The 27,532-nt window shown below is 43.9% G+C and overlaps 1 protein-coding gene across 2 annotated transcripts; it reads left to right on the forward strand.

Moving 5' to 3' along the window:
• The first annotated feature begins 203 nt into the window (after positions 1-203).
• Positions 204-27,238, forward strand: ZRSR2 (zinc finger CCCH-type, RNA binding motif and serine/arginine rich 2). Of its 2 annotated transcripts, none has more exons than XM_012930437.2 (11): positions 204-300; positions 684-763; positions 2,962-3,037; positions 10,728-10,836; positions 11,036-11,122; positions 15,601-15,639; positions 16,240-16,358; positions 18,267-18,480; positions 21,864-21,919; positions 24,220-24,329; positions 26,679-27,238. In XM_012930437.2, the coding sequence occupies exons 1-11, from the start codon at positions 260-262 to the stop codon at positions 27,221-27,223; spliced, it is 1,476 nt and encodes a 491-aa protein (XP_012785891.2). In that variant the 5' UTR covers positions 204-259; the 3' UTR covers positions 27,224-27,238. The 2 variants fall into 2 exon arrangements, with proteins under 2 accessions (XP_012785891.2, XP_058515214.1); XM_058659231.1 differs by having other exon boundaries at positions 211-406.
• The last annotated feature ends 294 nt before the right edge of the window (positions 27,239-27,532 follow it).

A 27,532-nucleotide genomic window follows, 5' to 3' on the forward strand; every position in this document is an offset into this window, starting at 1 on the left:
AGGGGATAGCACAGCGCTAAAGCTGTGAGGCTGTTTGAGAACTACTTCCAGGTCAGGGTAAGAGCTGCCGAGCACTTCTTGGCAAGGAGACCTCGATCTGAACGGGGCTTTTGCGGAAAGCTACCTCCTGCCTTTGCTAACGGCCGCGCCGGGACCCAGCCTGTCGGCCCTGTGCGCCTGCGCGCCTCGGCACGCGCCGGCTCGGCTCTTAGGTACGCCTTTCCGGTCCGATTTTAGGGGGCGGGACAGCAACGGTAAAATGGCGGCGCCGGACAGTACGGTGTCTCCGGAGAAACCCAGGTAAGCTGTTTTGAAGGAGGAAAGTTCCCAAGAAAAGGGGACGGGGCGCACTGATCTTGGGGATGGAGGATATCCATACGGAAATGGAAGGAGCTGGGTCGCGCAAGTGAGCCACCGCGGCAGTGTGAAGCCTTCCAGGGGCTCGGTCTGAACTGTCACGGGCATCCGTGGGCTCGGGGAGTTGAGGGGAGCTGGTGGCTGTTGGCGAGTATCTGACTTCTTGGCGTGGAAGGATGGAGAAGGTGCGGGTTCTGCGCTTCACACACGGGGACCAAGACTTCTTTCCCAAGCGGTTCTCTGTTACCGGGCCCAAAGGAGAGCGAACTGGGGCAGCGTCGCGCTGCTGGCCGCTGATGCCCATCTTGTGTTGTTCCATCTTCCAGCCACAAAAAGTACAGAGCAGGTCTGAAGAAGGAGAAACGAAAGAAACGTCGGCAGGAACTGGCGCGACTGAGAGACTCAGGTAGGGGCATTTGGCTGCTGTTTGACTTGATAGGAAGTGCAGCGGTGGCTCCCTCCTGCCCAGGGCAGCTGTGTGGGCGCCCTTAGATACAATGTACTGTGGACGCGGAGAAAGTTAACAATGAATTCTCTCTGACGAATGTTGTGCAACTATTCCTCTACTATCTGAGGCCACAGGTGTGGGCAGCATTAATTGCAGCAGGCAGCCAGCACAGTCCTTGCGCATAGTAGGCAGTTGGTGAAAAAAAGTGTGTCTTTCTTTTTTTTTTTTTTTAGTAAAATAAGCTGGAGTCCAGAGTTTCGATTAAATAAACATTTTGAAATTTTTACTGAAGGTTGGGTAAAATAAGAGATCTGTGTATTACTCTCAAACTATTACTTAAGTTACTTAAGTTATATACTTAAGCTTCTAAAAATAAACTAGTGAAATATGTTCTACTCTTGAATTCTAAAACCAAATGAAATCACACATCCTAGAATGAAAGTCTTCGTTGAGACACCTGCCCTTATCTGGGCAGGTGTCTGATAAACGAGCTCCGAGTGTTCGTTTATCAACTTGAGTTTGTGCCACTCACACAGGAGATACAGGCGACCACTGTGCCATGTGACCTTTGCATAGCAGAACCTAACACTTATATATTAAATTTATTTAATTGTATTAAATCTGCTTGTCCTAGGCAAGCTTGTAAAGTTTTATGTTGTCATTTGAAAGGCAAAGTGACTCAGAGAGAACCATATCTTCTATGCACTTATTCGCTGCCCAGTGTCCGCAACAGACAATGCTGGTGCACAGCCAGGCCTAAGCCAGGTGCCCTGGACTCTCTGGGTCTCCCAAGTGAATGGCAGGGCCCCACTTAGACCATCTTCCACTGCTTTCCTACGTCCATTGGCAGGAGCTAGATGGTAAATGGAGCCTATGGGATTTGAACCATTGCTGATATGGGATGCCAGTGTTGCAGGCAGCAACATAACTCCCTCTGTGCCTGTTCTGTGCCCTGAAGGTCATATTTAGCTTTTCTCCATTTCTCCTCCACTTTCACTGTTCATTTTTCTTCAAATTTAAATTTTGAGTAGGGGAGGACTTTAATTTCTAGTATATTGAAAATCACTTAGCTGTATTTTTATTTTTGAAAATGTCCCAGTGTACACAAAGTTTTAAAAAAAATTGTCCCCTAAATATCCATGAAGCCTGTCACTTGGTAACACCTGGCTTTATTTTCGCCCTCTTTGTTGACATGGCAGGTGTGTAGAACTTGGAGCATCTCTCACCTGAACCCTTCCGCTTGCATCTCGTGAGAATGTGAATGTTGTCTCATAGACCCACAATATCAAGCTTACAGTTAAACTAACGAACAGCAATTCAGTGGTATCATGTAGTAGCTTTCATTGTCATCCCTAAGCAGAATTGATGCTTTTGAAAAGCTCGAGCGAGTTTTCTTGTAGAATGCTGTGCATGCTCTTATCAGTCTGTCCTGACGGGTAGCTTCAGGTTACACTCTGCCTGATGGAGCAGTGCAGAGCAGATGCAGGGCCTCTTTGGCGTGTGTTGGGAAGCCTGTACTGGTAGGCTCTTACACTGCCTACTGCTGCGAAGTGTAGTTAAATTGTTGTCACAGTTGTCAGGGCACATTCTCCCCCATTGCATTTAGTTCACTTGTCGGATGGCATTTTGGGGTGGTGTAAAATATCCCCTTCCCAATAAGGTTTTATCGAACATTTTCAGTATCTAAGCTTTTTTTCTTTCTTTTTTTTTTAACCTGTGGGGAGTTGCAAAAGTGACTTTTCTATTTAAGTCTTTCTACATCTTTTACTTGTCATTCTCATGTAAAAATGCACGTTCATTTGAACCACTTTTTCTTTTTTTGAGTCTCGATGTGAAAACATTGATTTTTCTTATTTGTTATCTACTACCATTATCGTTCTTTTTGGTGCTGTTAGAACTGTTTCAGGGAATGAACCATCAGACGGAAGATCTTCCTCTGTTTCTCCTCCCCTCTGTATATCTGCCTTTCCAATAAAAATAATAAATATTAAAAAAAAAGAACTGGTGCTTTTTGGGCAGCTAGAGCTCTTATTAGTGGGCAATTTTAACAGCAAGTTTTTGCCATAGTTGTAAAGACTGCATTATTTCCCCCTAAATTATTGACCAGGGATCTGTAATACTTGAGATAGTTTACTAAGACACATGAATCTTTTCAGGAGTCTCCCAGGATGAGGAGGATGCTCTGACTGAAGAACAACAACTAGAAGAAGAGAAGCTGCTGGAGAGAGAGAGGTCAGCAGTCACTGAAGCACTTAAAGCAGATGCAGCCTTTACGAGCTAGTACAGGTTTTCTCTATAAAATCTTAGAAAATCCCCTGTGTAAACTCCTTAAATCTCTCGCTGATCAGCTAAAGCTGTATGTTATTTTTTTTTTAAATGGAAGCATTTTTCACTGTTTTTGCTAATTTGGAAGTGTTTTTGAGAAAAAAGACCCAGCAAGTTCACAAGTATAAGAAATGAAAGTGCTTTAATAAATGCAAGGCACCCAAAGGTAGCCATTGTTAAGAAAGAAAGTTTAGGGGCAGGCATTTGACTTAGCAGTTAGCCAGAGGGCCAGATGCTCCTGTCCCCCATCGGAGTGCCTGCATTCCAGGCCTCACTCACTCCTGCTTCCTGCTAATGTCGACCTGGGGATGCAGCGCTGATGGCCTCAAGTCCTTGGGCTCCTGCCACCAGGGAGGAAGACCTGAATAGAGTTTCTGGCACTTGGTTGGTTTTACCTGACACTCTCAGCCATTGTAGGCTCCACCTCTCAAATAAGCATAGAGAAAAAGCAAAAATGTTCTGTACATATATATATTTATATAATAAGATATTTATATTTTTTCTATAATTTTTAATGTTAGACACGTGTATATGTATACATATATGTTAGGTATATGTATACATATTAAACATTTAAAAATTTTATTTGAGAGGCAGAGACAGAGACATCTCCCTCAATTGGCTGACTTCCCAAATGCCACAGCAGGCAGCCTGAGCTGGCAGCGCAGGAATCCCGCGGGGGCAGGGACCTAGCTACCTGAGCCATTACCGCTGCCTCCCAGCACATTAGCAGGAAGATGGAGTTGGCATCAAAACGAGCACTTGAATCCAGGTACTCAAACGTGGGATTCAAGTGTCACGAGCATTGTCTTTTTTTAAAGATTTACAGAGAGAGAGAGAGAGAGAGAGAGAGAGAGAGAGAGAGAGAGAGAGAAGAGAGAGAACGAGAGCTCTTTTTTCCTGCTGGCTCACTCCCTAGATGGGCATAAGAGTCAGGGCTGGGCCAGACTGAAAGCGAGACTGGGAGCTTCCTCTGGGGCTTCCCTGTGGGTGGCAGGGTCCCCAACACTTGAGCCACCTTCTGCTGCCTTTTCCAGGCCATTATCAGGGAGCTGGGTTGGCAGTGAAACAGCTGGGACATGAACTGGTATCCAAATGGGATGCCAGCTTTGCAAGAACTTGGTGTGGTACTTTGTGCCACTATGCTGTAGAGTCCACCCCCCCCCCAAGCAGTGTGTTAACGGTTATGCCGAATGTCTATCTACTCTGAGTACTTCAGTGTTGATGCAGGGATCTGATTGAAGAATTTTAATGGCAGTGCAGTAGCCCTGGTATGGATGTAGTGTAATTTATTCTTTGCTAATAATTTGTGGACTTTCCAGTTACAGTGATGTTTTGCTGCTATATAGAGTTGTGATGAGTATCCATGCTTATATAACCATGATAATGGTCCTCTTCCTCAGGAAAATGCTTAGAAATATTATTGTTGGTTCTGTGGTTTGTATATTCATTTTCATGTTGAGTGTCTCCACAGGGTGGCACTATTGGGAACAGGTAGGGCCTAATGGCAGGTCATGAGGTTTTTGGGATTGGGTCCTTGGAAGGTAGTTGTGGTGCGAGAAGGTGATTAGCAAAGACTGGGTTAGATGCAGCCTGTCTCTGCTTCTGTGCCCATTGTGTAATCCTTTCTTTTGCATGCACTTCACTGGTGACATCACTGCCCTCGTAGAGGCTAAACCAGTGAACCTCCAATACTGTGAACCGAAGTCGACCTTTTCATGAGTTTGTTGTCTCAGCCTTTCCATTATAGTATGAAAAGTTAACACGATTGGGATTAAAGGATAAGTCAATATAAAATGTGGCTAGCCAGGTCGAAAGGGCATCGCAGTTTGTAGTCCTTCCTTTGGGGAATCTAGGTATTTAATACCTCTACACACCATTACTCACAGTTTCTCAATTTTTTAAAAAAGATTTATTTATTTTTATTTGAAAGGCAGATTTACAGAGGGAAGGAGAAACAGAGAGAAGGAGCTTTCACTCACGGATTCACCCCAAATGACCTCAGTGATGAACTGGGCTGATCCAAAGCCAGGAGCTGCTTCTGCGTCTTCCATGTGGTTGCAGGGGCCCCAGACTTTGAGGCATCGTTCATTGCCTCCCCAAGCCACAAGCACGGAGTCAGATGGGAAGCAGAGCAGTTGGGACATGGACTGTGCTTCATGGAAGGCTTAGCCTACCATGCCATGGGTTTGGTCCGACTTTATCAATTTTTAAATCTCCTGTAGTGAAACATTTCATTGTTTATCTTGTATATTTCTGAATTAGTAAGGGTGGATACTTTGTATGTGTTTTATTGCCTATTTGTAGATTGCTTATAAATCTTACACCTTTCTGGTTCAGAGTACACGTTTAAATTTTTTTGTAGACACTACTATGACTTGATTAAGGATATTCTTGCTCTTTTATCGTAAGTGTGATGGAGAGGCTTCGCTCTCTCAACAGTCCTTACTTGGCTTTTTACTCTGATTTCTTTTTCATGTCATCGACTCTTGTCATGGTATCTGACTTTGGCATCTGGCTTAAATTTTCTAACATCTCAAGATAATGAAAGTATCCTGCTATTTTTTTTCTCTTAGTGTTTTTCAAGACGGGTAATTTTAAAAAGATAAAATTGATGTATGCTAGTGAACTTAATACTACACAACTTTGCATTTTAAAATGATTGAAGTGATAAATTTTATAGTATGTATATTTAAACACAGTGAAAATTTTTTTAACAAAAATTTATTTGCATTTACTTAAAAAGCAGAGCAACGGGGCGGGGGGGGGGGGGGGGAAAGGAGAGAACATTATTCTATCCGCTGGTTTACTTTGTGAATTCCTGCAATAGCAAGACTGAAGTAGGTCAGATCCAGAAGCCGGAGACGCCATGTGAGTCGGCCACGAGGGGAGAGCCCAAGCCTGTGAAGCGCCACGTACTGCTGCCAAGCTGCAGGAGCAGGACGCTGCATCACAGTCAGAGTAGCTGGGATTGAACTGGAACTGGAACTGGGATTGAATTGAACAGGATGCTGGCATTGCAAGTGGCTTAATGGGCTGTGCCACAGTACTTTGTCTCCAAAACATCTTTCTAAGGAGAAAAAACTGAGCCCAGCGCAATGGCACACTGGCTAAATCCTTATCTTGGAGGTGTTGGGATCCATTTGGGTGCTGGTTCATGTCCTGGCTGCTCTGCTTCCCATCCAGCTCCCTGTTTGTGGCCTGGGAAAGCAGTCGAAGATGGCCCAAAGCCTTGGGACCTTGTACCCATGTGGGAGGCCCGGAAGAAGCTTCTGGCTCCTGGCTGCGGATTGGCTCAGCTCCAGCCGTTGTAGCCGTTTGTGGAGTAAACTGGTGGATGATCCTTCTCTCTGTCTTTCCGTCTCTCTGTGAATCTGATCTGGCTTCCCAATTTAAAAAGGAGGAAAAAACTTTGTAGATATTCATTAGTTATTTGTTGTGTTCCTTATGAAAGGTGCTCCTTCTCCTTTTTGGTTGCTGTTGTCTACCTAAGCATATTATGTAGAATTTCCAAAAAGGAAAAACATTTTTTTTAAAGTACAAGTAATTAAAAAATATAAAATTATTATTATTATTATTATTTTAAGATTTATTTTATTTTTATTACAAAGTCAGATATACCGAGAGGAGGAGAGACAGAGAGGAAGTGGAGCTGCCGGGAGTAGAACCAGCGGCCATATGGGATCAAGGCGAGGACCTTAGCCACTAGGCCACATTGCCGAGCCCTGTTATTATTATTTTTTAAAGATTTATTTATTTTTATTACAAAGTCAGATATACAGAGAGGAGAGACAGAGAGGAAGATCTTCCGTCCGATGATTCACTCCCCAAGTGACCACAACGGCTGGTGCTGTACCGATCCGAAACCGGGAACCTGGAACCTCTTCCGGGTCTCCCACTCGGGTGCAGGTTCCCAAATCTTTGGGCTGTCCTCGACTGCTTTCCCAGGCCACAAGCAGGGAGCTGGATGGGAAGTGGAGCTGCCAGGATTAGAACCGGCGCCCATATGGGATCCAGGACGTTCAAAGCGAGGACTTTAGCTGCTAGGCCATGCCGCTGGGCCCAAAAAATATAGAATTAGATTCAGCTAGGGAAGAGTTCTAGTTTTGGTCCTGCTACTTATTCTGTTCAATTTGTTTTTTTTTTTTTTAAGATTTATTTCTTTTTATTGGAAAGTCAGATTTACAGAGTAAAGGGGAGACAGAGAGAAAGATCCTCCATCCACTGGTTCACTCCCCAAGCGGTCATAACTAGCAGAGCTGAACTGATCCAAAGCCAGGAGCTTGTTTTGGGTCTCTCATGTGGGTGCAGGGTCCCAAGGCTTTGGGCGCCCATATGGAATCCGGGCATATGCAAGGTGAGGATTTAGCCACTAGGCTAATCTGCTGGGCCCTGTGTTGAGTTTTTTAATCTCTATGCTTTAATCTATTTGTCTTTAATATGGAGATAAGGGCCCAGCACGGAAGTTCCTGGCTCCTGGGTTCGGATCGGCACAGCACCAGCCATTCCGGTTACTTGGGGAGTGAATCAATCGATGGAAGATCTTCCTCTCTGTCTCTCCTCCTCTCTGTATATCTGACTTTGCAATAAAAATAAATAAATCTTTTAAAAAATATATGGAGATAAAAATCATAGTGATTACTTCATAGAATTATGGAGATTAAGTGATAGGTGAATAGTACTTAATATTAACTGATAAGAACGTTATAATTTTAATTCTTATTCTTACTGTGTTGCATACTGTGTTTGTTTTCTTTTACTATAATAAAATAACCAAGCCTGGGTGCTTTATCAAGAGGTGTGTTTCGCACCTGGCTTTGCAGGTTGAAAGTCCAGGATCAGGAGGCCCTGTTGGTTGGTCTCATGGTAGATGGCATCACAGTGGCATACCGGTGTGGAAGAGGTCCGCCGGCGAGACAGGAAGCCAGAGAGCAGGGGGAAGCCACTCATTCTCCTACCAGCTCGAGCATCCTGTGTGAGAGCACCGTTCAGCTCCTCAGAAGCCCATGCCCTATGACCTCAGAACCGTTCACTAGGTCCTATCTATGTCTGACAAGTTCCACCAGCTTTTTTATTGCCATATTGGGGCTCTCTACTGCATACAGGAAATAAACCCTATCCAAGCCATAACATATACTACATTATTAGTAAAAAATAAGAAAAGTGATTATGTGACAATACTATATATAGCTTTATGGAGTAGGTGAAAATAGATGCATAATGTATTATTACCTGTTAAGTTTTTTGTGGTCTTAAATTTATATTGCTGCAGGCCTTTGGCATGGCTGTTGAGACACTGGTGGGGTGCCTGAACCCCAGCCTTTGAGTGTTTTGAACCCCTGCTGATATGTACCTTGGGAGGCAGCAGGGGTAGGGTCTCTGTCATTCCCGTGGGAGGCCTCAAGTGAGTTCTTGGCTGTTGACCCCAGCTGTTCCACTGGGGTCAGTGAGCCACTGCACAGACTTTCTCTCTGTGTCTCTGCCTATCTGTCTCTGTCTTTTACTAAATAAAAAGTTTATATGCCATTTTATTCAGTTACATGCAGTTGATATGTTCAGCAAAAGATGAGGAAATCAGAATTCTGTATAAAAACATCTACATGGTATTCTAAACTGCATAGGAACTCTGAAGTGTGTAGTGCACCACCTGCTACTGTGGCTAAGCAGTGTGTTCCTGCAATCTGTAGTTAAGAATGGAATATAATTTCCCATAGCATGATTAAAATTATAATTGTGTCCCTAGATCAGACATAAAACCTTACATAATTTCTGATGTTGCTGAAATAATATGGAATTTCTTATATTTAATTTCCCTGTTATAAATTCATGGAAACAGTGAAATCTAGGTTCTAAACACCTGATTGCCAAACACATTTTGGAAAATGACCCTCTGTTTAGTGGCAAAGAAATTTTTGCCTATTTTCGTTTTATTTGAAAAACAGAGATCATCGTCTGTGCACTGTTCACTCCCCAAATGTGCAACACTTGGTGCCGGGATTCAACCTGGGTTTCACACCTACATAGCAAGGACTCAAGAACTTGAGCCTCATCATTACTGCCTCCCAGGATATGCATTAGCCAGAAGCTGGAATTGAAATTGAAGCTGGGACTCAAATCCAGGTCCACCGATATGGGCTGCTGCATTCCGAGTGGCAGCTTAATGCACTGTGCCACTCTCCTGATGAGCCCTGCCCGCTTAAAGTAGAAATATGTGATGTTGAACATCTGAGAGATTTGGCACTTTCAGAAAACAATTTTTCATAATTGGTCATTTAGAAAAATGAACTAGCACTTGCTAATTTATTGTTATGACTTTCATCTATTGAAAATCCGTAGCATTATTTTAAAGATATAATAATGTAGCTTTATTTTTCTTCTTTCAGCAGTTTAGGTTTTTAGGTAAATGGCAGGATTCTCAACTGTATGGAGTAGTAGAACAAAGTTTATGACAAAAAATGACGGGTTTTCATTTTGTTGCAACCAAGGAATTGGTGCTTTCAAAGTGTACAGAGTAAGAGGAACAATGCTGCTCCCAGTGCAGCATCCTAGTGGCTGAAGTCCTCGCCTTGAACGCACCGGGATCCCATGTGGGCACAGGTTGATATCACAGCTGCTCCACATCACATCCAGCTCCCTGCTTGTGGCCTGGGAAAGCAGTCGAGGACGGACCAAAGCCTCGGGACCCTGCACCCTCGTGGGAGACCTGGAAGAAGCTACTGGCTCCTGGCTTCAGATCAGCTCAGCTCTGGCCATTGTGCTCACTTGGGGAGTGAATCATCGGATGGAAGATCTTCCTCTCTGTCTCTCCTCCTCTCTGTATATCTGACTTTGCAATAAAAATAAACAAATGTTAAAAAAAGAGGAATAATGTTTTCTGAATGAGAAAAACTATGTGTTGTTTTGGGATTTGCAGCTATGTTTCTGGTGCCTAAACATCACAGTGATCAGCCTGAAAGGGAAGTTGCGGTGCCATGTAAGGACAGTCACAGCTCGGATGCCTGTGCCCTTGGGGTGATGGCTGCAGTGAGCACCTGCAGGAATAGTGTGTGCCAACACTTTGTCCTTTTCCAAAAGCTTTCTTCATATCTTTTGGTTCTCTGCTCCAAGTTCACTGCTTTTAGGAAATGTCTTTTGTGATATTTTATATCTTTGTTTATTTATTTTAAAAGATTTACTTATTTTTATTGGAAAGTAATTTACAGAGAGAAGGAGTGAGAGACAGAAAGAAAGATCTTCCATCCACGGGTTCACTGCCCAAGTGGCCACTACAGCTGGAGCTGTAAGGATCCAAAGACAGGATCCCGGAGCCTCCTCTGGGTCTCCCACACGGGTGCAGGGTCCCAAGGCTTTGGGCTGTCCTCCACTGCTTTCCCAGGCCACAAGCAGGGAGCTGGATGAAAGCTGAGTAGCTGGGACACGAACTGGTGCCCTTAAGGGATCCCTCTGCGCATGCAAGGTGAGAATTTAGCTACTGAGTCATCACGCCGGGCCGTGGTGATATTAATCATTTTCCAAATACATCATTTTGCAACTGTATGTATATGTATAGAGATGCAAATAAATGCCCATTTCTCTTTTGTTGTCATCATAATGATAGGCAAAAATTACATGAGGAGTGGTTGCTGAGGGAGCAGAAGGCACAAGAAGAATTCAGAATAAAGAAGGAAAGGGAAGAGGCAACTAGAAAACGACAGGAAGAACAAGAGGTACACTTAATCAAGTCACTAACACGGTAGTTGGCTGAACGAAGTACTTTGGGAGCTGCACATGTTCAACTTTAAACTAGCTGATATTACCCACTTCGCATGATTTAATTTATCTGCCCTGTAGATTAGCTGTTTTTGAAAAAAGTGCACTTTGAAAAGCAAAAACTGCCTTCTCCCTGATTTGTTTTTCTTTTTGCAGAGAAAGCTAAAGGAAGAATGGGAAGAACAGCAGAGAAAAGAGAGGGAGGAGGAGGAACAGAAACGCCAGGAGAAGAAGGAGAGAGAGGTGATTCCTGTGCCGGGAGTATCCTGCCAGTGTCCAGCTGTGCCCTGCAGTGTACTGGCACAGGAAGCTGGAAGTGGCTCAGGGTTTGCGTTTGTGTTTCTCTTGTTTTATTGTTTTGTTCGTTTGTTTGGAAAGAGTCATGTATTAGATTCCTAAAATTGAGGTTTCCTTCAACTGTACTCAGTTTTTTTTTTTGATAGCAGGGGCTGGCAAATATTCCATGAAGGGCTGGATAGCAAATATTATAGGTTTGGTGATCTGTATGGCTCCGCTGGTGTACCCCGAAAGCAGCCATAGCAATATGTGAATGACTTGGGGCGGCTGTGTTTCCGTGTTTACAAAGTTGTCTGGGACTGCTTTCTATTCTGTATTGCTCTATAGTGAGCAGTATTTTTTCTGAGATTTTGCTCTATATGCATAGGTCTCTTTAGAAAATAATATTTTGTATAGGCTCCACTTGTACTTAGATTATAAGATATTTAAGTGCTTATGACAGGTCATAAATACAAAAAAAAATGGGAATTTTGTTGTTGTTCTTAAATCTTCCTTTCTGTCCTGGGGTATAAAGGAAATTGTAGCTAATACACCATTGCTTATTAGAAGGGAATCTGTAAGAAAAATGTACCTATGTTCTGTATATTCCAGGATTCATTTTTTAAAAGATTGCTTTGGCCTATTTTGCTGCTATTCCTTAACAGTTGACCTACTTCAAAGCTATCCCAGCTCATCTTTCCTTGACTGATCCATCAGGATGTATCTTTTCCAGTTGGGTAGCATTAATAATCACCCTGTAATGTTCAATTTTAGACATTCACATGAGGCAATATTATGCTAGGTTTTTAGGGAACAGAAAAAATAATGTTGGAGCTTGTGATTTTTTAATAGAAATGAATCAGTCCCGTTTGATGTGCTTCCCTGTTGGATGTTCTTCCGTTGAGGTCTGTGAAGGCTCAGGTGGCAAGCTAAGCCTATTTTACATGCTTCTGCTTCAAAGGATGTCTACTGAGACACTTAGAAGCGGCTAAAATAAGAGATTCCAAGTGTACATAAAGAAAGACTTGATATGTGTGCTTGTGTCTTGTCTGGTAGACAGAGAGCAGTGAGAGGCTGGCCCTGCTCTCGGTGAGCTAGGTTTTTATTTAAGTTTTTTATCTACAAAAAGGGGAAAAAAATATGTTTCGTATTTATAACTTTAGGAACATAAGGATACTTCCTACCCTATCCTCCCTCCTTTTCTTACTTTTCTTCTAAGTTTTACAATGACATACTTTCAGATTTCTTTATAATCAGAAACTTAGCCCTCAGCTAAGTGAACTCGCAAATAGTAAGTAGAAAAACCACTGTTTCTCCGGAGTATGGGCATAGGATGTAAACAATAATAAAATCTGAAAATGTCAATTTTGCTCATGTATATAACATTGTTTTATAATCAGGGAATACCTGTGATGTTTATTCACTGGAAAGGCAGAGTTACAGAGACAACTACCACCTGCTGGTTTACTCCCTAAATAGCCCCAATGGCTGGAGCTCGGCCAGGTTGAAGCCAGGAGCCTCAAATTGTATCCTGGTCTCCTACATGGACAGCAGAAGTCCAAGCACTTGAGCCATCTTCCTCTGCCTTCCCAGGAGCATTAACATGGTGCTGGATGGGAAGTGGAGCGATCAGGACTTGACCTTGTGGTCATGTGAAATGCTGCTGCAGGTGGAGACTTAGCTTGCTGTACCATGATGGTCCCCTTAGCTGAGTTTTTAGGTAGGCATGTGAGATAAGTAAGCAAAGCAGATACTTTGCATGTCATCAACCAATTTTCTGTGTTAATGAGAAAGTGATGAGGACTGGAGAGGTACTTCTTTAGGTTGCTTGGTTGAAGAATCCCCTGAGGATGTAATGTGAAGAATCCAGGGGAAGGGACCTGAAACCCAGAGGCTGACAGAATGCCAAGGGGCCTGAAACCTGGAGACCAAAGAGGTAGGAGGCACAAGGAAGCTTGGAGGGTGGCTGGACCACACCATGCAAGGCCTGCTGGATCTGGAAGTGCAGTTTGGATTGTGTGTAAGTGTAGTGGGAAGCCAGTGAGGGTTTGTGTGATGGGAAGCCAGTGAGGGTTTGTTTTTTAAAAGCAGGGAGTGATCTTGTTCCAGACTCGATCTTTACTACATCATTCTGATTTCTGTATGAAGAACAGGGGCCGTGGAGCACTGACCTTGGAAAGAGTGGAAACAAGTGATCTGGAGGGCTGGCGGGAGAGGATAGTGGTTTGCCTGAAGGTAGTGCTTGATGAAAAAAAGTGTGCAGACTGGGAGTGTGTTAGTGAGTGTAGGACACATCGTTAGATTGAGCGGAAGGGAGTATTCTTCAGGTTTTCCTTTAAACAAGTGGGGAAATATCAGCACAGTTTGTTGAGAAGTGCTTTCCGTGGAGTGCGGGAGGGGAGTAGGGGAGCACAGGAGTTCTGCTTTGAACAAGTGTGTCAAGTTCCCAAGGAAGGTTGTGTGACTAAGTGGAGTTAGCAAGTGACTGGGTAGATGAGAGCCCTAGGTAATGTTTTAAGGGGCTAGGAAGACTAGTCTGTTAGTCAGAATTCACAGTTTGTCCAATGTCTGTTTACTGGCGTATTGAAGGGCTGCCTTTGCCTCATTGAAAACTTTGAATAACAGTACTGCCTGGCTTGTTATATTCTAGTTTTAGCTATATTTCGGGTGGCATTGTATTTTGTTTCTTTTTTTTAAAGATTGGTTGATTTTTATTCAAAGGGCAGATTTTACAGGGAGAAGCAGACAGATCTTCCATCCACCGGTTCACACTGCCAGTGGCCGCAATGGCTGGACCTGAGCTGAGATGAAGCCAGGAGCCAGAAGCTTCTTCTGAGGACTTGGGCCGTCCTCCACTGCTTTCCCAGGTTACCAGCAGGAAGATGGATTGAAAATGGGGCAGGTGGGGGCTCGGTGTGGTAGCCAGCAGCTAAAGTCCTCGCCTTGCATGCTCCAGGATCCCATATGGGTGCCAGTTTTAAACCTGGCGGCTCCACTTCTCATCCAGCTCCCTGCTTGTGGCCTGGGAAAGCAGTCAAGAATGGCCCAATGCATTGGGACCCTGCACCTGTGTGGGAGACCTGGTGGAAGCTCCTGGCTTTGGATCAGCTCAGCTCTGGCTGTTGCGGTCACTTGGGGAGTCAATCAGTGGACGGAAGATCTTCCTCTGTTTCTCTTCCTTTCTGTAAATCTGACTTTGCAATAAAAATAAATAAATCTTTTAAAAAAAGAAGAAGAAGAAAGTAGAGCAGCTGGGCCACCAATCGACTCCCATGTGGGTTGCCGGTGCTTCAAGGTGGAGGGTTAGATATTTGAGCCATCATACCAGCCCCTAACATTGTGTTTTATAATCTTTTTTTTTAAAGATTTATTTATTTTATTACAATCAGATATACAGAGGATGAGAGACAGAGAGGAAGATCTTCCATCTGATGATTCACTCCCCAAGTGAGCCGCAACGGCCGGTGCACGCCAATCCGAAGCCGGGAACCAGGAACCTCTTCCGGGTCTCCCACGCGGGTGCAGGGTCCCAAAGCATTGGGCCGTCCTCAACTGCCCCTCCCAGGCCACAAGCAGGGAGCTGGATGGGAAGTGGAGCTGCCGGGACTAGAACCGGCGCCCACATGGGATCCCGGGGTGTTCAAGGCGAGAAGTCTAGCCACTAGGCCACGCCGCCGGACCCGTGTTTTATAATCTTCACTAGTATGTTATTTTAAAAGCTGGAATGTGCTATTATGTTGAAGTATATTAAAGTGTTACTGAAACCATTAGAAGATTTTATGATTATTTTTAATGTGCTTTATTAAATTTTCTGTTTAAATAAAAATGTTTAGCTCTAAATGGTAAGGGTACTTTAAGAAATTCATGGAATAGGGTTAAAAGATAAGTTTATTTTGCTGCTAGAAAATGGAAACTCATGCATAGAGCGGTATTCAGAAAGTTCATATTGAAAAAAACATGGATTCTAACCCTCCACCTTGAAGCATGGATTTTTTGTGTGTCAAATACGCATCTTTTGTAGTAGGTACCGTGGTTCAGCCTACCTCCTGAGCTGGAGCTTGATCCAGTTTCTTGCTAATGTGCCTGGCAAGGAGTGGGTGATGGCCCGTGGGCGGGAGCCACCCAGCCCTGGCTGTTGGGGTGTTGGGGACAGTGAATGGGAAGTGAAAGAGCTTTCTGTCATTCTGCCTTTCAATAAAGGAGATAGTTATAAAAGTTAATTCTCTCTTTGACGAACTTTTTGAGTCCCCTCATTCATCCTTTGTAAGCCTTTCAGAAGATCTATGCTTAGAAAACAGAATTAGAACCTGGAAGCTTGTGTGTGTGTGTGTGTGTTTGTGTATGTGTGTTTTAATCGTTAATCATGAGATTCTTAACCAGAGAAACCAGATGTGACTTACCTGATTTCTAGGTTTTCATTAGTCCTGTGTTTGCACCATTTGTAGGAAGCTGTGAAGAAGATGCTGGATCAGGCTGAAAATGAGGTATTTTCAAAATGTTTCAGTAGAATGTGGGAGCAAGTAATATTTCTTTAGAAATAATAGTTCCAGTAAGATTAGTTTGGTGGTAGACTATTTTGATTATATCTTGGTGTATAGAAACAATTTGAGTCTCCGGTTTATGTAACAACAATGAAAGTTTATTGATCAACAAAAATAATTGGTTTTTAATTGCCCTCGGAATTGCACTTCCCTGGAGTTCTGAAGGTTGCAGAGCAACATGGCAGACTGTTGGTCGCAAATGGACAGTTTACCTTGATGCAGAATTACTTTCCCTTTTCTCAGTGGGGGTTTCTCTCAGAAGTCCCTAGGACATTTTCTGGCTGGCTGGCTGGAAGGGGAGCCCCAGTGGCTGACCCTGGCAGTAGTAGTGATGCCCGAGGCGGGACGGTGACCGAGAGCCAAGACAGAAACAGCTCACTTGGGAACACGATTGTTTTGAAAGCCTGGAATGCCTGTTTCAGCCTAAGTGCTTTTCCTTAGGCCACTTGCTCTTGCTTTTTGATGGAAGTGTTTGAATGAACTTTGAAACCTTTAGTTGGCATGGAATTTTACACAAAAATAAAATTTTGTTATTTTCAACAGCTGGAAAATGGCACTACATGGCAAAACCCGGAACCGCCGGCAGATCTGAGAGTCATGGAGAAAGATCGAGCTAACTGTCCATTCTACAATAAAACAGGAGCTTGCAGATTTGGAGATAGGTAACTAAGTTTGCATTATCCTGTCAGAATGAAGTGATTCAAAATGTCAAGTTTCTGAGCTTGGGAGAGGCACTGGCTTCAGTTTGAAACGTTGATCCAATGTCTGCCTCTTTCTTGCTGTTTCTCTCCATCCCTGTCCTCTGAGGAGTCGTCACCTGCTCTCCTCCAGGGAGTGCCTTAGCAGGAAGCTGAAACAGGAAGGACTTTGATACAGGATGCAGGCCCCAAGTGATGTCTTAACGACTAGCATGCTCAGAGTCAGAAAGAGGTCCCTGGCTTCAATGACTGCCACTTTGGGGAAAGCTCCTTGAGATCTGTGAGCTTTACCACCCTCATCTGTGAAAGGAGGAGTAGACGAAGTGCCACCCTTGTGAAAGGCTGTGTAGGAGAATGTGTAGAGGAAGGCAGGCTGGGCACCAGCTGAGTGCTGCCATCATCCTTTGGCATCCATGAGTAACTGGTTTCAGGACTACCATGCCTCGCCATAGATACCAAAATTTGAGGCTGTTCAATTTGATTTTTATATAAAATGGCCAAGTATTGCATATCATCTATATAACATCCTCCTGGATACTTTATCTCCAGAACACTTCTAACCCCAATATGATGTGAATATAATATGAATAGTTGTTGTGCTATATTATTGAGGGAATAATGATGAGGAAAAAGTATTTACCTGTTCAGTATAGAAGTGGCTTTTCCCCTCAATATTTGCATCTGCAGTTGTTGGGGTCCATGTGTGTGAAAGTTGCAGATACTGAGGACCAACTGTATTTTCATTGTTATTGTCACCATTGTTTCCTGATCCTTGCCTCTTTTGGATCAAGTTTGCTTTATTTTTTCTTTAATCAAGTTACTTAAAATCTTACTTGAGACACAGAGTTTACTCCCTAGATATGTACAAGAGCCCAGAACTGGGAGCCAAAGCTGCAGGCTGGGAACTCAGCACATGGGGATGCAGGGCATCTAGCAACCTGAACCATCCCCGCTCCCTCCCAAGATGTACATCAGCGGGAAGCTGGAATCAGAAGTGGAGCTGGGACTCCATGGCAGGCACTCCAAGTGGTGTCTCAACCACCAAAGCAAACACTTGTCCTCCCACCCCTCATTTTTAGGCAAAGGAAGTACTGAGAAAGGTAAATTTATGGGACAGATTAAAAAAATTACTCAGGCATAGCATAGTTAACTCAATGTTGGTCTGATTTAAACTATGAAAAGAGAATTGTTCATAATGGATAACCATCTTCAGAAAATAAAAATTAAATTCTATTTATCTGGCCCTATAGGGCATGGGATTCTAGGTTAACTTGAATCTTCTTGTTCATGGAATGGGTCAAGTGTACTTCTTTTTTACCAAGTATGGGAGATAGTAGCCCCAAATGTATAAAGGTTTGCAAGTCTGATGGAAAAATGTGAACAAGCTGAGAGAACTGCAGTATACTCCGTACGGATGAGATGGAAATGCTCCATTAGCTGGAGGTTCTTAGCTCTGCCAGTTCCCCAAGTGCATTAGTGACTGAAGATGAGCAGGCATCTGATGCTAATGTTTCTTCTCACTCCTAAGCCCCACACATAGCATCTTCAAGCCTGTGACCACAACCTGCCAAGCCTGTTGGTCTGTATGGTTCAACATAAATACATGGCTTCCTGAATTTCATTCAAAGCTTGCTGAATGCGTGTAAACTTGGAAATGATTCTCAACTTGATGTTTTAATGAAAGCCAGTGTATTGATCAGTCTTAGAGCAGTTGTCCCAAGTACTGAAACTTGGCATCTGAGCGGAGCTTATTGTCGTATGACTGAGTCCAAAGAGCTGAGTTACTTGAATCCTTATCACACAGTGTAAAGCAAATTTTTATGTGTGAGTTTAAACTAATGAGTAGCTAATTTGTTTTTCTTTTGTATGTAGGTGTTCACGTAAGCATAATTTCCCAACATCTAGCCCCACCCTTCTGATCAAAAGCATGTTTACAACATTTGGAATGGAGCAGTGCAGACGGGATGACTATGACCCCGATGCAAGCCTCGAGTACAGCGAGGAAGAAACCTACCAGCAGTTCCTCGACTTCTATGATGATGTGCTCCCTGAATTCAAGAATGTGGGCAGAGTGGTTCAGTTCAAGGTGAGCATGCTTGTAGAGAAGGGGACTGGTGTACTTGAGGTCAAAGTACTCAGTGGCCCAAGAGGGCTGATGTGCCACTATGTGCCTGCCCTTGGGTTGGGCATGCCCCCGATAAGTGTCACTTATTTTGCCCTCCCTTCCCCAGCTCCTGTGGCTAATGCTTTCTAGGCAGCCTATGAAAGCATAAATGTGTTCTCGCGGGTATTTCTTGGCTGCAAGGGTTGAGATTACAAAGGAGCTGTCATGTGATCACTACCCTTGTGCTACAGCTCTCTTTGAACGTTTTGCTTCTCTGTATGAAGCCCTCAGTGCCTGGGCCCAGGCCTTCCCTGTGGGGCTGTGTACCCTAGGCATTGGGCTCCCTTCTGTCTTCTATAGGTATCTTACCAAGGGGTTGCATGTGATCCGACTGCACTCACTGGCTGGTACATTGTGTTGATAGTTGCACCCCAGATGTTGTTCTCTCTTCTGTGCTACACAAGAACATAAACGTTGATTCTTTTTTTTTTTAATGTATTTTTTGTTATTCATATTACTGAATAGAGTCCCCAAAACCATGGTTTGTGGTGCAGCCTATTGCGTGAAAAAGAGGAGTTCAGGTGACACATACTCTTAATAAATATTTCTCTGTGACTGGTACCACGGTGTACTAGGTTAGGCCTCAACCTGCCATGCCAGAATCCCATCTGGGTACTGGTTTGTATCCCCACTGCTCTAGTTTCACTCTAATTCCCTGCTAATAGCTTGGGAAAATAGTGAAAGATGGCCATGGTCTTTGGGTCCTGCCTCCATGGGAGAAACCTGGGAGGAATTCCAGGCTCCTAGCTTGCACTGGCCCAGCTCCAGTAATTGCAAGCATTTAGGAAATGAACCAGCAAATGGAAGCTCTCTGTATCTCTTCTCTGCAAATCTGCCTTTAAAATAAAGAATAAATAGATCTATCTGTGTATCAGGCTACACACACACACGTATATTTCCTCAAAGTGAGGGTAGGAGGAGATGTGGCCACTGCTGCTGCTGGGATCCACTCGTTGAGTCCTGACAGAAGTTTCTTACCTTGTCCGTGATTTGATCATGTCTCCACCTGAATGACTTTGCTAGGTTGGGACAAGGGAAATATTGCTTATTTGGCTAAAGATAGAGATAAAGCTGTATTTTTCCTCCCTGCTAGTTGGAAATGACAGTGAGATGTTTATGAAAGTTAAGGCTGCACTTGCAACTACTTATTTCAAGGTTTAAAAATTCCTCCAAAATTTCTTGCACTTAAACCTTGGTTTCAGTGGCCTGTTCCCTTCCTGTCTTCACACTACTACTTGACAATCAGCAATAATGTGGAAATGCCTGTTCCGGCCACAAAATACTGTTAGCAGTGCTGGCTGCCTGCACAGTGTGGTTTCACTAACCCTGTGCTCTCAGACACATGATTTTAGCTCTGTCTGCCTTTTCCTTAGCCTGAAAGTGAAGTAATGGGACTGTATTAGTACTTGCCCTCCTGGTCACCCTGGATTGTACTGGTTCTGTGAAGTGGTAGTGCTGAAGCTGTCTTAAAAACTTGTGTCTGGGTACCAGGAATTGCACTGTTACCTGTAACAGGCTGCATCCACTAACCATGATGTATTTTCTTTTGTTTAGCATTCTGTTACTCAGCTAGAATGACCAAGCTCATGCTAATCATATTGGCAGTTACTCATGACAAGTTGGTTAATACTTGTTTAATAGGAGAATTGTTCAGGACACTGAATGTATTATAGGAAACGAATAACAGGTTCTTGCAAACAACTAATTCCATGTTCTCTAAGGTCCCTGGCTTGGTGGACACAGACTCCCAAGGGCTTTCCTCCCCACCACATTTTTAAAAAGGATTGTTTGAAAGGGAGGGAGGGAGAGAGGCAGAGAGAGGGAGACGGAGGCAGGGAGGGAAGGAGGGAGAGAGAGCGCACTCCCATTTGCTGTTGTGCTTTCCCAATGCTTACAAAAAGTGAGGGCTGAATCAGGGTGAAGCCGTGAGCTGGGGACTCCCCTAGGTTCCCCTGTGAATGGCAAAAGGCCAAGTATTTGAACCATGTTGTGCTGCCACTTCCAGCACAGTAGCAGGAAGCTGGATTAGAAGTATAGTGACCAGGACTTGAGTTGGTACTGCAATGGAGGATGCCAGTGTTGCACACAGCACCTTAAACCACTATACCACAACACTGGCCCCATTCTGTTTCTAATGATGAGGGTGTTGCGCACTCCCACTGCTTGTGGGTCCTGCTCTCTTCTGGGTGCTCGAATAAAAGTACTCGGGAGCACAAGTTGTAGATTTTGGAGAGAAAAACTGAGCACTGTTTGAAGACTTTTTTATATATCATTGTATAAAACAAATTGAAGCGGAATGATCAAGTATTTATCCTAAGTATAACAGGAATAGTGCATATGAAAAGCAGTATTCACAGATATCAGGTGACAAAAAAATTAACTGCTGGTAATATTAATGGTAGGCAAGGATGTGAGTGAAACCACTCAAAGTAGTTCGCTACTATCTGGGGAGGTGAAAAGTGTGTGTAGTGTGCAGATAGGCATGCTTCTCCTGATTGTGCCTTTCAGAGAGATGTGGTCAAGCATGCTCACCCTACACTGCTTATGGGGCACAGACAGCTCTGATAACTTGACATATCCAGGATACAGTAGTTAAGAGGAGGCAATAAGTTTATGTGATTGCATCTTGAAAGATGAATGTGAGATAAATACTGTTTAAATAAAATTTTTGGAGGTACAAAGCAATATTCTACATATATAGACAAATCATTACATGTTTCTTTGTATACAAGGGGACTTCAGAAATTTTTTAGAAAATAAATTTAAGGTACATTTGTTTTGGTACAAATAATTTTAAAAATCATATATGGCTTTTTTGTGGAGCATCAGTGTGAATAGATTTCTGGTTTTCTTAACCTCACAATAAACATCTTTGAATTCCGTTTTCCTATGACCTTTCGGAGCTGTCCCCACACAGGCACTGTGGCCAACAGACGTACAGTTATGCGTCACCTACATCAGACTGCTGTGGCATGTGTGCGGAGGTCTGTCTGGAATGTGATGAAACTCACCTGTGTGTTGGGGCGGGAGAACAGGACGGAATGGTTTGAACTGGATCTTTGATGTTTTACTTCAATATTTTCAGTTAAAAACGGAGCTGTCAGTGGTCATGTGGCTGTTTGGTGTTCTTCAGAGCTGTGTATAGCTGTGAACTCCTCCAGGCTGAGCTAGCGCACCAGGCGCACCACTGTTTCTCTCCCGGCATCTTTCATTGCTAACCACTGTGGGGACCAAACAAAGTGCATTTGATCACAGGATGTTTCTTTTCCTTAGCTTGTACAATCATGTTCCTTATTGCTCCTCAGGTCAGCTGCAACTTGGAACCTCATCTGAGGGGCAATGTATATGTTCAATACCAGTCGTGAGTATGCTGATCATAAAATATCATTCTGTTTTGTTATAGTTTTATTTCTTGTAATATTTGAGGTTTCTTCACTATGACTAACTTTCATGTGTGTGGCATTTTTTTTTAAAGATTTATGTATTTTTATTGTAAAGTCAGATATACAGAGAGGAGGAGAGACAGAGAGGAAGAGCTTTCATCCGATGATTTACTCCCCAAGTGAGCGCAACGGCCGGTGCTGTGCCAATCCAAAGCCGGGAACCTGGAACCTCTTCCGGGTCTGCCACGTGGGTGCAGGGTCCCAAGGCTTTGGGCCGTCCTCCACTGCTTTCCCAGGCCATAATCAGAGAGCTGGATGGTAAGTGGAGCTGCCGGGATTAGAACTGGTGCCCACATGGATCCCTGTGCGTTTAAGGTCAGGACTTTAGCTGCTAGGCTACTGTGCTGGGCCTTGTGTGGTATTTTTTAAATGAAACTATAAAGAACTGATATAAAAGGGAAATATCCTTTTTCTATCTTACATAGTTTTTTTTAAGGGTTTATTTATTTGAAACGTAGAGTTATAGAAAGGAGGGGGAGAAGAAAGAAAGAAAAAGAGACATCTTTTATCTGCTGGTTCACTTTGAAATGGCTGCAACAGCTGGAAGCGCAGCACTCTGAAGCCCGGAGCTTGCCGTCAGTCTCCCACTCGGAGCATCCTTTGCTGCTTTGCCAGGTCCACCAACAGGAAGCTGGATCAGAAGTGGAGCAGTCAGGACTAGAACTGGTGCTCACATGGATTGCCAGTTCCACAGGCAGCAGCTTTACTTGCTGCAGCACTAAGTCCCCTGTCATAGTTTTCTGAGTCTTTTATAATATGGTTTTATTGTTACATAGCTTTTTAAAGATTTCATTATTTGTTGGAAGATCAGATGGTGAGAGAATGTATGCGTGTGAAAGCGAGCGAGCGAGTGAGCAAGAGAGATCTTTCCTCCATTGGTTTATTCCTCAGATGGTGGCAACAGCTAGGGCTGGGCCAGTCTGAAGTCAGGGACTATGAACTTCATCCAGTTCTCCCATTTGAGTGGGACTTGAGCCACCTTTTGTTACTTTGCCCAAGCCATCAGCAGGGAGCTGGATCGAAAGTGGAGCAGCTGGGACGTAAACTGGTATCCAGCTGGGAGAGCAGGATTGTAGACAGTAGCTTCACCTGCTGTGCCCTAACACTAGTTCCATTACCCATATAATTTTAATAATTAAAATGCAGGGGCTGGCATATTGGCATACAGGCTAACCCTCTGTCTGTAGTGCTGGTACCAGTTTGAGTCTTGGTTGCTCCGCTTTGATCCAGCACCCTGCTTTATGGCCTGAAAAAGCAGCAGAAGATGACTCAGGGCATTGGGCCCCTGTACCCATGTGGAGACATGGACGAGGCTCCTGGCTCCTGGCTTCAAATCAGCTCAGAGCTGGTTGTTGTGGCCATTTGTCAAGTGAACTTAAGGATGGAAAACCTCTCTGTCTCTTCTTCTATCTTTGTAACTCTAACTCTCAAGTAAAAATAAATAAATCTTTAAAAAATTAAAGTACAGACTGGCATCCTATAATTACAACAGAAAATCTGAAGGCATCTATTGGGAGAGTCTGAGGTTGAAGTGTGAGATGACCTCAATGTGCATTTGGCTGCCAGGGAGAGCAGTTGCTGTGTTACCTCTGCTGGTCTTGCTGTCTGCCCAGGGCAGAAGGAGCAGGCGCTAACGATGCCAATTCACTTGTATATTTTTAATGGCCAAACCTTTTCTGATGTATTTGGAAGTTAGAATTGAGAGAGAGAGAGAGAGAGAGAGAGAAGGTGACAGAGAGTCAGAGTTCCTCCATCCACTGGCTCACTCCCTAAATGCTGCAATGGCAGGAGCTAGGCCGGTGTGAAACCAGGAGTTTCTTCCGGGTCTCCCATGTGGGTGCTTCAGTCTGAATACTTGGGCCAGCCTCTGCTGCTTTTGCAGGCATGTCAGCAGGGTGCTGAGTCGGAAGTGGCGTCCACATGAAATGCCGCTGCTGCAGACGGCAGCTTTAGTGGCTGCACAAAGGCACCAGCCGCACATCCCAGACTTTGAGATGCAGAAGCTCTGGCTGTAGCCAGTTGCCACGCTTCAGCGCTCTGCGAGGGCTAGAATGGGTTCCTGAAGAAATGTTGGGCTTTGCGATCTTAAATGCTGTAGTGAGGACTCCCTAGGTAGTACAGTGAGAAACTTGGTGCTCCCACAAGAGAGGGATTAATAGGCTTATTATGTATAGTATTGTGTTGCACTAAAGCACATGTTTTGATTTCTTGTTTAAAGGGAAGAGGAATGTCAAACAGCCCTTTCTTTGTTCAATGGACGATGGTATGCAGGCCGACAGCTTCAGTGTGAATTTTGCCCTGTGACACGGTGGAAGATGGCGATTTGTGGTAAAGCACAATGAGCTAATTTTTCCCCCTACACATCCCACTGTTACATGAAGGAGTATTCTCAGGGGAAAAAAACACAAAACCTTTTTTTCTTACAAAGCTGATGAGCGGAGGCGTTTATGTGAATGAAGGACACCAGTTTGCATCTCTAACAGACCTTGTGAGGCCTTATATGGACGGGCTAAGGTCACAGTGTATCAGGACGGGGGGGTGGACTTTCTAGTTTGTGACCCTCATCGAGGGCTTTGTGTTTGACAACTCGGGATGCTCGAGACGTGGGGCAGTAGCCTCTTCTGCTTTGTCATGGTTTTGAAGGTGTTTTCTATTCTTTCTGCCTCCTCACTTGAGTTCTTTTTTTTTTTTTTTCCCATAATGGATCTTGGGTTGTTGTTGCTAACATGGCAGTTGGCTCCTTACTTGAGGTCCCAGACCCTGTGTGCTGGGCTCTGGCAGTAGGCACGTGGTAATGGAGTGGCAGCTGCACAGACTGAGCTGTCCGACAGTTCCGGGCTGCAGGTGCCTGGCTGCAGTGTGGAGGGTGGCCAGTAGCTTTGAAGACCTAATTGTTTTTTGACTTCCATCAACAGGCTTAGCCTGAGGGTTGTGGCCAGTGCCCAGATGAAGAGCTGCAAGGTTGAAATGCCACAGGAGCACTTTGCTTACCCTGTCCGCTTCTTTGCTCGGCCCTCTTGCCTGCTGCAACCTCTTATGAAAAAGTCTATAATTTATAGTCTGGGTCCTTAGCATCCTTGTCTTAATGGATGTTGTCCTTTGAAGATCACTTAGGAAAGGGAAAAAGGTTTTAGTCTCTTGCTTAGGATAGCTGAAAGATCAATTATACTGTGAGGTCAAAGGCTTGGGAGATGAAAGGTTGGAATTGTCTTCTCCATCAAGGCAAATGTTTGTCTGTTGCCGGGAATGCTTGATGCTCTCAGGCTTCTCAGTGTGACTCTGACGTCCCCAGGGCGCACAGCCTTTGCCATGAGGGGGTGTGTGTGTTTAAGTGATGGCCTTGTTATTTTCCTCAGAGCCAAAGACGTTGACCATCCTTTCATGTCCTATTATTTGCCATTTGGATAAACGTCTGCTCAGATCTTTTGCCCATTTTTATTTGGTTACTTGTCTTTTTATTATTGGATCCAAGTTCTTGATATATTCTGCATATAAGACCATGATCACAAGTAGGATCTTCAGGTTTTCCATTGTTTTCCATGCAGACAGAGTAGTTTGATTTGTGCAGTGAACAGGCAAATGAGGAAGGAAGCAGAGAGGGATACGAAAGATGGGGTGCCTCTTGAGAGGAGAGACACCCCATTGTTTGTGTTATGTTTTGTTTTTACCTTATTGTTATTTTCTAAAAATTTGGTAAAATCTGGTTCACTGACTTTGCCTAGTGTCAGGTAGATTTACATGTTTTCTTCAGAATTACAGTTTAATGTCTTATATTTAGGTTCTAACTGAATTTGAGTTAAATTTTGTATATAGTGCATAACATGGGGGTATTCCACTTATATTTTAATATATATTACCTGTTTATGTATGTGGCGGATTTACTGTTTTACCGAAAAAAAGTCCTAGAACGGCAATGGATCTTAGAGTGGTTTAAATTGATTTTACTTTTGACTAGAATCTTCTATGTTGAAAGTACATGGTAAATTTAAGACATTAGGCTAGCGTTTCTCATTTGAGAGACTTATTTATGAATGGCAGAGTCATACCAAATGTAAAAGTCAGAGAGAGAGATCTTCTCTGTCCATTGGTTCACTTCCCATATGGCTACAGTGGATGGGGGCAGGATCCAGGAGTTGTTTCCTCTGTGGGTGCCAGGGGCTCAAGCACTTGGGCCGTCTTCTGCTGGTTTCCCAGGGAACCTGTGCCCATGTGAGATGTTAGCACTGCAGGCAGCAGCTTAACTAGCTGTGCCACAGTGCCAACCCCTACCATATGGCTTCTAAGCCTGTTATCAGAGCCTCCCAGGGATGGTTCTTCATCGTTAATTAGAGATGTAGCTGGTCAATCAGTGGATGATGAAGCTGTAGAAAAGATCTTGTGGTCATCATTTGTTCAGTTATATTCCAAACCCTAATCCAGAGGAGTTATAAAGTACTTTGGCTAATGAAAACCTCGGATTGTTACCGTTTACGGTGCTATTTGTTAGAGCATTTGAACATTTTTGAAATTCTGGGAACCAAGGTATGACATCAATTTACACAGAGACCCCTTTAAATGACATATATGAGGCAATAGCTCAAATGTATCTGGCCCCCAGAAATGTCCCTTGGAAAAAGGACAGAGTGCCATTTTTAGAATATATAGTACTCATGCTGCGCTGTCACTTTGCCATTGCAGGCTTGTTTGAAATACAGCAATGTCCAAGAGGGAGACACTGCAACTTCCTCCACGTGTTCCGAAATCCCAACAATGAATTTTGGGAGGCTAATAGAGACCTCTACCTGTCTCCAGATCGGACTGGCTCCTCGTTCGGGAAGAATTTTGAGAGAAGGGACAGGGTGGGTCATCATGACGAATACTACAGCAGGCCTAGGAGGAGGAGAAGCCCTAGTGCAGACCACTCCTACAAAAGAAATGGGGAATCTGAGAGGAAAAGGAGGAATAGTCACAGGGGGAAGAAATCCCATAAACACACGACAAAGAGTCGGGAGAGGCACAGTTCAAAAAGTAGAGGAAGAAAACGGGCCCGAAGTAGGGGCCGGGGCAGCCGGAGCCAGAGCCAGAGCCGCAGGAGCCACCGCAGCCGCAGCCGCAGCCGCAGCCGCAGCCAAAGCAGGAGCCGCAGCCCAAGCAGGAGCCGCAGCCTGTCTGTCTCCAGGAGTCACGGTGGGCGGACATCCCGGAGTAGAGACATAGCTGTTCAGAGTCCCAAATCCAAATAAACTTGTGTTTTTACTCCTTATGGCTGCTGTGTATTAACATTCAGGGCTGTGACCTCAAATGGGCTCCTAAGTATCTGGCACCCTATGTTAAAGTACCTTTATTTTCTGCTAAAAAATGTATTTACTGTAGAGAAACTAGATGGTGTAAAATATACGACTAACATGGATGCTACTTTTAATCCCTACTTATAATTGGTAACCAGTTCACACTGGTGCACTGTTTTTTTCTTATGGGTATCTATACATACTTGCTTTTTACGTAAGAATAACATAATATGATTGCTGATGAATTTCATTTTTTCATAGGAA

The sequence above is a fragment of the Ochotona princeps genome, chromosome X, assembly GCF_030435755.1.
Source record: "Ochotona princeps isolate mOchPri1 chromosome X, mOchPri1.hap1, whole genome shotgun sequence".
NCBI lineage: Eukaryota > Metazoa > Chordata > Mammalia > Lagomorpha > Ochotonidae > Ochotona > Ochotona princeps.